Genomic DNA, 13,002 nt, shown 5'->3' with positions numbered 1-13,002 from the left:
TAGGAAAAAAATTTAAGGTATTGGCCTAGCTCTGGCCAATGCCTTGAAAAATCTAATAAGCGGCTCCTTAGATAGTTGTCTCTCAAGGAAAACCGATAATGCAGCTACTTGTACCTTCAGGGTACTAGCTGCCAATCCCATCTCCATTTCCTCATGGAGAAACTCTAGGACTGAAACAATTTCCTGTAGTGAAAGCTTCTTAGCCGTGCACCAGGAATTAAACCGCTTCCACGTTTTGAAATAAATGGCTCTGGTAACCTCCTTACAACTATTCAAAAGGGTAGAGATCAGCTTATCTGAAAGACCCTTACTCTTTAACATCTGCCCCTCAGTAACCACCCTGTCAGTTGAGGTGCTTGATATTTGGATGAAGGGGTCCCTGGGTTAGGAGATCTTTCCGCAGTGGAAGAACCCAATAAGGTTCTACCGACATCCTCTGTACTGTTGCAAACCAAGCCCTTTTGGGCCAAAAAGGAGCCACTAGAATCATACTCGTGGCCTCTTTTTGTATTTTTTTTTAAGACCAAAAGGGATCAACTGAAAGGGGGGAAAGGCATAGCACAAGTGGAAGTTCCACGGATGTGCCAGCGCATCCAATCCTCTCGCCTGATCCTGTCCATTTAGTGAGAAGGCAGCCTTCACCTTTGTATTCTTCTGGGATGCAAAGAGATCTATTTGAGGCGCTCCCCATCTTTCTATTAGCTTTTGGAATATTTCTGTGTTCAGACTCCATTCTGCTTCTAGTATTCTTTCTCTGCTTAGAAAGTCTGCTAGTAGGTTCAAATCTCCCTTTAGGTGTACTGCTGTTAGGGACTTCAGGTTGTTTTCTGCCCAGGATAGAATTTGAAGAGACGAGGATAGCAGAGTCCTGCTCCTCGTTCCTCCTTGCCTTGTTATATATGCCACTGCTGTGGCGTTGTCTGACAAAACTTGGACGTGATGACCCCGGACTAATTTCCCGAAGGCCCATAGTCCTAGGAGAATAGCCTTTAGTTCCCTCCAATTGGAGGATCTCCTGGCTTCCCAGTTTGTCCAATTCCCCCGAGCCATCTGTCCGTCCAGGTGGGCGCCCCAACCCCAAGAACTTGCATCTGTTGTCAACCTTTTCTCCAAGGGAAAACCCCAGAGTAGGCCCTGGTCCAGGTTTGAGTGGCTCCTCCACCACCATAGCTTCCTCTGAAGCTGTGGAGGCATTTTTAGCAACTTTTCCAGGGACTCTCCATAGGACCAATTCGTTAAAATTGCCTGCTGGAGATCCCTCGCATGTAGACGTGCCCATTGCACTGCTGGTATAGTTGCAGTGAGGAGCCCTAAGACTGACATAGCTGCCCTGATGGAAATTGGCATGTTTGGGTCTTTTTTACCGCACTCTGAAGCTTCTCTATCTTCTCCTCAGGGAGAAAGATACTGAGTGGAATCGATAGTATAACCCAGGAATTTTATTGTCTGCGATGGAATCAAGCTTGATTTTTTTCCTTGTTTACTATCCAGCCGAGACTCTCCAAGTGTCTTTGTCTTTCCCAGATCCTTCACCAGTAGGTCCCTTTTCTTGGCAAATATTAGATCGTCTAAATAAGGTACAATCGATACTCCCTTCACTCTGAGTGGGGCTAAGGCCTCTGCTAAGATCTTTGTGAATATCCTCGGAGAGGATGACAGCCCGAAGGGGAGTGCTCTGAACTGGAGATGTAGGGTTGATTCCCCTCTTTATTTGCTATTGCTTCTGGGATGCTGGTGCTATAGGCACATGAAGATATGCATCTTTCAGGTCTATGGACGCCATAAAACAGTTTGGGGTCAGGAGACCCTTCACTGAAAAAAAATTGTGTCCATTTTTAATTTTTTGTACCTGATAGCTCTGTTGAGAATCTTCAGGTTCAGAATTAATCTGAATTTGCCTGAAGGCTTCTTTACCAGAAATATGTGCAAATAGTACCCCTATTCTATTTCTTTGGGAGGCACATTCGTGATCACTTTCTGTTGAATCAATTCCTGTAAGATTGACGTCATTGCTACCGATTTCTCTGGGTCTCGGGAGCCTGGGTTACATAAAAATTCCAGCCTGTAACCCTCTAATATTGTTTTGAGGATAAACTGGCTGTCCGTTATAGTCTTCCACTGTAAAAAGAAGGTTTGTAACCTTGCTCCCACAGTTGGATGACAGTCACTGGGTTTTTGTATTTGTGGTAGGGGGGTGAAATACTCCTGACTTGCCCCTCCCTCTTTGAGACTTCCATGGCTATTTATAACCTGTCTTTGGTATCCGGGGATTTCCAAAAAGCACGAAAATTCTTATTGCCTCGAGGACTCACCTTTTTCTTTATAGGGAAAGCCTTCTTCTTGTCAGCCGTTCTGTCAAGTATGGCTTCAAGACCTGGGCCAAAACACCAGATCTCCCTCAAAGGGAAGCCCGCATAATTGTTTGAGGCAGTATCCCCTGTCCATGTCTTGACCCATAAAGCCCTATGAGTTGAATTTATTAAGGCTGAGGATCTGGCTGACATTTTAACTGATTCAGCTGAAGCATCTGCTATGTACCCCACTGCTTTTAGTAACACCGGGAGTGTATCTAACAGATATTTACAAGGAGTCCCTGCCTCAATATGAGCTTTCAACTGTTCCAGCCAGTGTTCCAGATTCCTGGCTACCACCGTTGAAGCCATGGCTGGTTTCAAATTTGCCAAGGTTGAATCCCATGCTTTCCTTAATAGGGAGTCCACCTTTTTATCCATGGTATCTTTAAGGATACCCATGTCCTCAAATGCCAGGTCAGTATTCCTTGATACTTGGGAAAAAGCTGCGTCAAGTCTTGGTTTTTTGTTCCAGACTTGCGAGCTATCCTCTTCAAATGGGAATCTCCATTTAAGGGATTGTAGAAAAGAAAGGGGCTCTCTGGATCCTTCCATTCCCTTTTTATAGTTTCCAATAGAAACTTATGTACTGGAAAAACCCTGTGTTATTCCTCCCCCAAGCCCTGGAACATCTTATGTAAGGACAACTGGGTTTTATCCTCTGTGATGTTAAGGGTAGTGTGTATCGTTTTTAGCAGATCATCCACCTCCTCAAGGGATAGTTTGTACCTAGGAGAAGTCTCTCTTCCGCTTCTTCGTCAGAGTTTGGAAAAGCACTACACTCTTCATCCTCTGAGTCACTGCCCCCTCTGGATGCAGAAACAGAGGAGTGAGAACGGGGAACCGTGCTGCCAGTTGCAGTCAGGCGTTTATCCAGATAGGACCTGAAGGATTCAAAGTTGTCCGCCAGTTCCTTCCGGAAGGAGCTCAGCAATTCTCCTTGCTGAGTCGCAGGAATAGCAGGAGTGGTTTCCTCCTTAACTATGTCTGCAATACAGGACCTGCATAATATCTTGGTCCAGGAATCCCTTAGTACACTTTTACATGACGGACACTTCCTCTTAATAAGAGGGGAGGAATGCTTAGTCTTTTCTTTAGCTTTCTGAAATATACCAAGGGAAAAAAAAAAAAAAAGATATCTGCTGAACTAACATTTCAAAACAGATTACATGCTGTACAAAGAAACAAAAACACAAAGGGGAGTTAACCCCTTAACCCCTATGCTTTGTTGCACAGCCAGCGAATCACCCCACAGATCCACTTCCAACCAAATAAATCAATAATTTTTCCTGTTTGTAGTACACAGGAAGAGTGTTCTGCAGGCTTCCCCCTTAAGGAAAGGAATAAACATTAAATAATTGCCCATAGAGTAAATAAGACAGAGACCAATGTCCCTGCTTACCTGGGCCTGGCTGACTGGTGTGGCTCCTGCCACTGCCGTCTGATCGTCCTCCATTGCTGACAGAACTACAGCGGCGTCTGCTTTTTTATTTGATTTTCCCGGGCCGCTCACCGCTGTGAGGGCCGGAAATTTCGTCAGCCAGAAGACCGCCCCCTCGTCCTGCATTCCAGCGGCCGGAACCGGAAGCCGCGTCGTGCTGCCAGAGGCCCTGCCCCCGGCCGGAATGACGCGCTCGTCATCGGAACCCGGAAGGCATGAGGCTCTTGTAGGAGATGCCATTCGCTTCTCCCCAGCCATGCCGCGGTCTATAGGAGCGGAAACCTCAGCAGCCTGGCTCTCGCCGAGCATGAAGAGGAGGGGGCACCGGAGAATCCACCGCACGTAAGGGAGGATGCTGGGCTGTCTTTGAGAGCAAGGAAAAAACAACTTCTTACCGGTATGCCCAATACTCTCCCCACCTGGAGAAAGCGCAGCACACCCCTGGTTCCCTGCAGCACTTCCACCATGGCAGAGGAAACACTACAACTGAGGCCATGGTGGAAGCGTCAGGTCTTTAAAGAAACTGACTGCAGCGTTTCCTGGGAAAGTGGGTGGAGCTGCGCTCTCTCCAGGTGCTGTCCTGAAAGACGAAGGGAGATATAGATATAATCTCTATCTCTCTCTATCTCCTGTTCCCTTAAAGCATGTTATACAGCACAGTGCTTGTGCTGTGTCATTTGGACCCCCATATCACCTGAAATACCTGGCTGGTACTGCTCATATCTTCCATTACATCATCCCATCCTCTCTGCACCATTAGAAGTTTCCCTGTGTTCTGTAAAAATACCTGTATGAGCTCAGCTTATACTCAACCCCACCCCTTAAAGCTATGAGCCAGAGACAGAACAGAGGAAAGGAATCAGCCAAGTGCCTGGTGCGGAGCTCATACAGGTTTTTTTACAGAACACAGGCAAACGTCTGATAATTGTGCAGACAGGATGGGATGATGTAATAGAAGTGGGTTAACAACCACTTTAAAGATAACTTAGAGAGATAGTGACTGGGGACAAAGGCAAATGTATTAAAGTATTACTAATCCCACAACAGTAAAATCAATCAGTCTGTATGTGCAGAAAAGCATGCTTGTTATACTCACTTTGGAACCTAAAGGGTTAATTCTCTGCATTGTGTAAAAAGGCCATTTGATCCTGTATGCACAGATTCTCTTCCACTGGCTCCAAAACATGTCCTGATAAGACAGTTACTGGATTCAGGCTGCACATGCTCAGTTTGGTGTGCATTGCTAGAAAGTTTCTTTCCTTGGGAGAGTGCATGTTATCAGTACAGGGCCAATCAGCACTGTCCAGAAGGGGTCCTGCATCCTGATAGGACAGCCAGTGTAGCATGAAAAACTTTAACCGGGCACAAGACTGCTGATTAGAAAAAGGTATTTAGCAGTTTATATTTACTAAAAATTGTATTTCGATGTTCTGTGGGGTCCTGGGTTTAGTAAAACTTTAAATACACCTTCTTTAGTTCGGTTCACAAAAAAGGAAAAAATATTAGGAACTCAAATCCATAAGCCCAGGGGAAAAACAAAAAAAAACACCCACACCCCTCAAATAATTTGATATGTTCCCCAAAACAGACAAATGTGACCAGATGTCTTACACCCACAGTCTCAGGAGTTGAGACTGAGTAGTTTAACTCCTATAGTCGGAACCTACTGTGATGACACTACCATGTTTGCGCAGCCTGACCCCCTCCTGTACCATGTAAATTGGAGGAGAAATTTTTGGACTTGTTTAACCGGTTCAATACAGGGCATTTTCACCCTCTTCCTTCCCAGGCCAATTTTTAGTTTTCAGCGCTGTCGCACTTTAAACGACAATTGCGCGGTCGTGCGATGTTGTACCCAAAAAAATTGACGTCCTTTTTTCCCACAAATAGAGCTTTCTTTTGGTGGTATTTGATCACCTCTGCGGTTTTTATTTTTTGCGCTATAAACAAAAGAAGAGCGACAATTTTGAAAAAAAAAAAAAAAAAAAAACAATATTTTACTTTTTGCTATAATAAATATCCCAATTTAAAAAAAAAAAAAACACTAATTTTTTCCTCAGTTTCGGCTGATACGTATTCTGCTACATATTTTTGGAAAAAAAAAAAAAAAAAAAAAAAAAAAAAAAAAAAAAAAAAAAAAAAAAAAAAATCGCAATAAGCGTATATTGATTGGTTTGCGGAAAAGTTATAGCGTCTCCAAAATACGGGATAGATTTATGGCATTTTTAAAAAAAAATTATTTTTTTATTAGTAATAGCGGCGATTGCGATTTTTTTTCGTGACTGCGACATTATGGCGGACACATCGGACACTTTTGACACATTTTTTGGGACCGTTCACATTTATACAGCGATCAATGCTATAAAATTGCATTGATTACTGTGTAAATGTGACAGGCAGTGAAGGGGTTAACCACTAGGGGGCGGGGAGGGGTTAATTATGTTACCTAGGGAATGATTCTAACTGTAGGGGGCGGGGACGTACAAGGGGAGGAGACCGATCAGTGTTCCTCCGTTCTGGGAACACAGATCGGTCTCCTCTCACCTGACAGGCTGTGGATCTGTGTGTTTACACACACACAGATCCACGGTCCGGCCCGGTTAATGGGCAATTGCGTGTGCCCGGCGGACATCACGGCCGCCGGGCACACGCACCGGGTCCCGAGTAACGCTGCGCACGCACGCCCCCTAGGCGGCCGGGAACCCGAGGCCGTCATATGACGTCCACCCAGGATGGGAGATCCCATCTGTGGACGTCATATTACAATAGCCGGGTATTGAAGTGGTTAAAGTGGATGTAAACCCGAAATTTATTTTTTTTATCATACTGTAGAGTATAAGATTTCTTATCATTTGAGCCCAGTCTTGCCACACAGAGTTAATGCATCTCTGAGCAATCCTCTTTTATTGTTCAGTGAGATAAATCTTGACAAACTGACAAAAACTGTCAAATACTCCCCCTTGCTGTGAGTGACAGCCTAAGACACAGGCATTTTTAATTCCCTCCCCCACTCCTTTCTTCAGCAGCTCTGCAAGGATTGGCTGTTCCACGCCTCAGCATGATTTGGCATGCTGAAGTCATGTGGTTACTTTCCTGTCTTTTCACTGGATGTTAGAGATCATAGCACAAGTTCAGTGTTAGAAATACACAGGGGAGTGTAGAGGTGGGCGGGGAGTCTGACATCACAACTCCACCCACCAAGCTCCAGACAGACTCACCCACAGAATATGCAGTTTTTCAGCTCTCATAACAGACAGAGGGGAGACATTTGACAGGTAAAGATACATGCACATCCTTATAGATAACCCCTATGGCAGTAGTTTAAAAAGGATGACATTGTTTTTACATTGCTAATAGTACTAGCTACACGTTTCTAGTTTAAGTATTGATATTTGCGCTGTTTAGCACTGAAAACTGCCATTTTGGCTACTTTTTTGCAGTGTCAGTAAAAAATGTGGCACGGTCAATAAACAAATTGGTATCTTTTTGAAAGTGTTGGAGTCCTGCCAGTAAATTTCACTTTGGGGAGGGTTGGCAACACTGGTTTGGGGTCTCCTCTGATACTGCAAACTACATCTGTCATACCTTGCACTCAGATCACCAACATCTATGTGTATTAAAACACTGACAAACAGGGCAACAAAGCTAATAAAGGGTCTATAGGATGTTAGTTATAAGGAAAGGTTGCGCGTATTGAACTTATTCTCGCTGGAGAAGAGACGCTTGACAGGGGATGAGATTTCAATTTACAAAGAACGTACTGGTGACCCCACAATAGGGATAACATTTTCGCAGACAGGCGTTTAACAAGACACGTGGCCACTCATTAAGAAAAGAGGATTAACCTTAAACTACGTAGAGGGTTCTTTACTGTAAGAGTAGCAAGGATGTGGAATTCCCTTCCACAGGCCGTGGCATCAGCGGGGAGCATCGATAGTTTCACAAAACTATTAAATAAGCGCCTGAACGACCACAACATACAGGGATATACATTCTAATACTGACAAAATCACAGGTTGGACTTGAGTCTTTTTTCAACCGCATCTACTATGCAACTGACATCCTTGGCTTAATGATCACAACCGACCATTGTAAAAGTCACAAAGCATTTAGATTCTGTACCAGCTGTCTTGAATTGACTAGCCTGTTGGTTGCTCAAGGCAATCTTGTTCTCTAAATTCTGATGCCAAATTCCCAGACAGAACTTTCATACACACCTTTAGGGGGGTAGTTTTTCCATGTTCATGCTGATGATGATGATGCTTCAATTTCTGTTTAGTTACAAAGGCTGCTCGACATTCAGCAGCTGAGCAACTGAAAAAAAAAAAAAAAAAAAAAATTAAATTCCAGATCGATTGATGGCCTATTTACTATTGAACAGAAAGAGGGTCTGGTATCCGACTTACACATACTTCACACCCTGATGCTTTTGCCAGTGGTCGCGTAATTTGGATTTTCGGATAAATGCCTTCCCACACCCCAGCTGGTCACACCGAAAAGGTTTCTGTGCCAAAAACAATTGGGTTCTTTAACAGTATATTGCTAACTACAAAAAACTTTGTCCATACTAAAAGATAGCCTTTATCAATATTTAAACAGATCTCCGCTAGATATGAAGGTAGTTGTACTCCCTAGGTACATCAGTAAATTAACCATTTAAAAAATTAGTCCAAATTAGGTTTCAGGGGTGTATATTGCCATTTTTAAGCGGAAGCCCCTTTTGTTTGACCAGGGGAGTAGCTATAGGGGTCTCAATTGTGACCCATTCCCATACTCAAGGGGGCCATGTGGCTCCCCTGTGCCAAATCCATAGTGCCCAGTATGGTATGAGGGGGTGAGGCAGGAGGTGGAGTGAGATGGTGTGGTAGTGCGGGAGGGGAGCAGGCAGACTCCCCGTGCCATATACCAATCAATGGGAGGGAGAAAGGACCTGTCATTGGGGGGGGATTGGAGCAAGAGACTGGTAACCCCACCCGACTGTCAATGAACCCACTCTCACCTGTCCCTGAGCCTTATACCAATCAGTGTGAAGGGTAAAGAGAACCTGTCATGGGGAGGGGGGTTAGGGACTGGTAATCATGCTCCCGTCACTGAGCCTGATCTGCCCTCCTGGGGAGGTAGTGTACCCATCAAAGGAATTAGAGATTGGTAACACCCCCCTCACCGAGCCAGCCCTGCCTTTCTATTCCTGAGCTATACACCAGTCAATTGGAGGGGGCAGAGAACCCATCATGGGGTTAGGGGATCCAGGAGAGAGATGGAGCCCATGAGGGTCACCAAAGTATTAGTTTACACCCAACCACCTACTATGGCTGACCTGGGTCCTGCTGCCCCTCCCTAGATAAAAAAAAAAAAAAAAAAAAAAAAAAAAAAAGCGGAATGCCAGGGTAGGATGGTCACCCTTGCCACTGGGCCCTGGCATTTTTCCATGGGGCAGCCCCAAGACAGCAGGAAGGGGGACCCACTGCAGAACATGTGAATACAATAAAGGGCCCTGCGACAGGAGTAAAGGGCCTCAGCCAGGCCCCCCCCCCCCCTCCTTCATGGTTTCTTGCTTTGGGACCCTAAAGATTCTAGCTACACCTCTGTTTGACCCCAATGGGAAGATTAATTCTCTACTTGTCCTGGTGACCTTTAATAACTGAAAAGGTGATCGTTTCAGTAGTCACCAGAACAGGAGATGAGGGTTAAGGCTTCTGACAGTGGGATTCCTGTTGCAATGAGAACTGCTAAAAAAAAAAAAAAAAAAAAAAAAGAAACTTTAGTCAGAAAATTAGGCTAGATCACTTCAACATGGCCCCTTTTGCAGTTATAGCTATGTAAGACCCATTAAAAAGAAGTGTCTATTCGGTTTAAAATGCAGAAACACTGGATCACCCTGCACTGCGCATGCTCAGTTGCTCTATTTTTAGGCACTGAATTTATATAGAGGCCCACCTGCTGACAGGCTCAAAGCAGAATTAGACCCTCCTATTCTTTACAGCCAAGGAAGCTGCTTCTGTTGGATCTGTAACTGCCGATGCTGGACATGATCAGTTTATAACACCAGCTATTTGATAGTTTGACAGTTGGTTGAAGAAATAAGCAAATGTGACAGTTAGCAATTCTGATATCCCAGGAATTTAACTGTTGAAACCATTAAGTCAATGGGGTTTTGGTATTTACTTCTACTCAGGAGCACTGGGCTTCAGCAATATGGCAGCCTTCAGCAAGAACAGGAGCACTGCTGGAGGCAATTTACAGCACACCAATTTTCTTTATAGCATAATTAATGTAAAATGTTCCTTGCTAAAAAAACTGGAGTTATACTTTACTGGCAACCGTTTCCAGGACAGCCCATGAGAGAAGCACCTTCAACAGGAACCACATCACCACCATACTTTAAGAGGCAGTCCCTCTGCTGAACTGGTCAGTTTTAAACAAGAACCAAAAGGATGAAACCTCAAGCATATACAAACCTAAAAATAACCAACATAAGGGCAGGAACCTGGCTGTCCTGGAAACAGTGTTACCAGTAAGTCTCCAACTCCCCAGTCCAGGGGCGCATCCAGGAAGGGGGGGGGGGGTCAATATTACTGACCGAGCGGCTCCCGGCGCCACCTGCTGCTCTGGGATGGTGGGTCGGCATACCCGCATTGCAAGTTCCCCACCCGCAATCCCCAAGCATCAGTGTGAACGGAGTCGGCACTAGAGCCCGTGCCTACTGTATAGCGCCGGCTCCTGTTACAGGCGGAGCAATACCAAATGTAGGCTGCCTGTGACAGAAGCGATACATGAAGCATCGGATCAGCTCTACTACAGCTGCATGCTTCCTCTAGCGCCCACGTCTGTTACTGGTGGGTCAGGAACCAGCCAGCAAAACACACCAAGAGTACCCGCCAGCAGAACCAGCCCTGGAGGACAGCCAGCAGCCACACCCACCTGGGAGACAGCAGCAGCCAGCAAACCTGCAGGAATCCTGAGGAAGCAGTGGAGATTGAGGTCAGTTAATGTGCAGGTAAACCACAGTGCATCAGTGTGAAAGCAGCATTAGGCCCCTTTCACAGGATTGGTCCACCTGTCTTTTTCGCTTGGACCCAATTAGACACTCAATTTACCTCTATAGGAGCAGCAGATATAGGCAGACTTGTGTCAGTTTACACCAGCCTATCTCCAACCCCCTTGGGTGGATCAAAGGGGCCCATGTAGTAGAGTGGGCTGTGTCAGTGTCTGCACATGCAGAGTGGACATAGACCCATCATCCGCCCGCTACGCTCATTGTTGCCTGCAACCAGTTACCAAGTTGCTAAAGTGGCCCTCGCACCTCAAAAGGTTAGGCACCCCTGCTGTAGGGGCATGAATCCAGGATGGAGAGGTGCACTGTAGCAGCTTTCCACCCTAGTTTAACCATGGTGTGTGGCAGAGGGAAGGAGTCCCGGATAGAGAGGTGCACTGTACTGTAGTGCATAAGGAGACCCATGGGAGATCAAAGATAGCCCGTAAACGTAACAAGGTCCATAAAGACATGTATGGGCGAGTGTGGGATGGAGAATTTGTTTGTAGCTGTGAGCCAGGCCTTCTTGTCCACATCAGTTCCTGACCTCACAAAAGCGCTTCTGGAAGAATGGTCAAAAACATTCCCATAGACACTAAAAGGGTTAAAACCGCACTACTGTGTAAAAAAATAGCAAATTAAAACACACAGCCGGCCGGCTCGCAACAAGCACCCATCCTAGTAAGACAGCATGGTCACGTCAACACGTACCCTTCTCCAGCAAAGTTTTATCAAACGTGATGTTGGGAAAATCCAGGAGGATATGACAGTAATCCCCATCACTCCCTTTTGGCCCAAGAGAGCTTGGTTTTCATCCTTCCTCCAGATGCAACTCTAACTGTATTGGCACTCATATGGACTTTGGTTAATCCTGGACATATTTTACCAAAGTTTGTTATGGCACCAACATCCCCTAAATATGGTTACAAAAGAGCACTGGGACTAGATGTGCATTTGATACAAATCCATATGGCACATTCCGGTAAGAGAAACTTTATTGAATTGCATATATGAGTTACTTTGCTGTTTCCACGCTCTTAGTTCATCATGTTTTGCCATGTGGCTTCTTCAGGAACAGGCATGGCATCACAACTACTGAATGAACAAACACAAAAAAAAAAATAAATAAAAAAACCTATACATGAATATAATATTACATGCATATAAAACACGTCAGTTTTTGAAATGAAAAAAATATATACACAGATACAGAATTGGTTCTGACCTCAAGAATAATAATAATAATTCCAAGTGGCCCACACAATCATCCACATATACCAGATCACCCGTAGAGAGGGGTATATTGTCATAGGGTATATTTCAATAGATGCAAAAGTAAGGCCTAAGGTTCAATAAAAACATAGTATAATGATCCAGGCATCTGCTTTTGTATTCAATAAATAAAACCTTGTCACTTTCAATCATTGCTTCAATAAAGCCTTTGCAAAAGGTGCAGGAAGTTAAATTGTTCACTAGGCTCCAATTGCCATAATAGTCAATAGCCAGCACTAAAAACTAATTATAAATAGACTAAAAACACACCCATCCATGCTCATGCCTAAACCATATTAACCACTTACCCACTGGGCATTTAAACCCCCTTCCTAACCAGACCAACAGCCTGGTCACATACAGAGGCAGAGTACAGCTGGGGATGGCAGGATGGCAGAGCATAGATGGCAGGATGGCTGAGTGTAAATGGCAGCACTGTGGGCACTACACATCCAGCCCACAGCGCTGCTGCATCTGTTCTCTCCCCTCACTGTACAGAGAGGGGAGTGGAACCGGACAGGACGCCGGTTTGTTTACATGTAATTTGACGGAGCGATCACGTGGTCAGGGGCCATTTACCGTGATCCCCAGGTCCTCTGGACCCGGATGCTCCCGTGTGCGCGCCCCAGGGAGCGCGATTCTGGGAGGATGTCATAGTACGCCCTCCCAGAGTTATCCGACCGCCCTGTAGCTGTCATTCAGCTATGGGCCAGTTGGTAAGTGGTTAAAAGCACAGCCCTGTATGTACCTGCGCATTAGACTTATCCGCTCAGTACTCCAAGGGTCTATTGCTTCAAAGAGGAGAGGGCGGCCCAGTGTGTATGAGGCCCAGACATATAAAAGATTCCATACAAAATGGAAATCCTGTCCCTGTTGGTGCTATGGCTGCCTACAAAAGGTTCAGT

General features: G+C 45.2%; 1 protein-coding gene across 1 annotated transcript in view; it reads right to left on the bottom strand.

The window, feature by feature from the left end:
• Positions 1-13,002, bottom strand: part of LOC141113363 (P43 5S RNA-binding protein-like) — a 132,467-nt gene that overhangs the window by 81,883 nt on the left and 37,582 nt on the right. Inside the window, exons 2-3 of the mRNA XM_073606423.1 lie at positions 8,199-8,296; positions 8,010-8,106 (exon numbers count right to left, since the gene is read on the bottom strand). Coding sequence (XP_073462524.1) covers positions 8,010-8,106; positions 8,199-8,296 — 195 coding nt within the window. The remainder of the gene's footprint in view (positions 1-8,009; positions 8,107-8,198; positions 8,297-13,002) is intronic.

The sequence above is a fragment of the Aquarana catesbeiana genome, linkage group LG12 (assembly GCF_042186555.1).
Source record: "Aquarana catesbeiana isolate 2022-GZ linkage group LG12, ASM4218655v1, whole genome shotgun sequence".
Taxonomy (NCBI): domain Eukaryota; kingdom Metazoa; phylum Chordata; class Amphibia; order Anura; family Ranidae; genus Aquarana; species Aquarana catesbeiana.
Note: the sequence above shows the minus strand (reverse complement) of the source record. Positions and strands in the feature narration are given on the sequence as shown.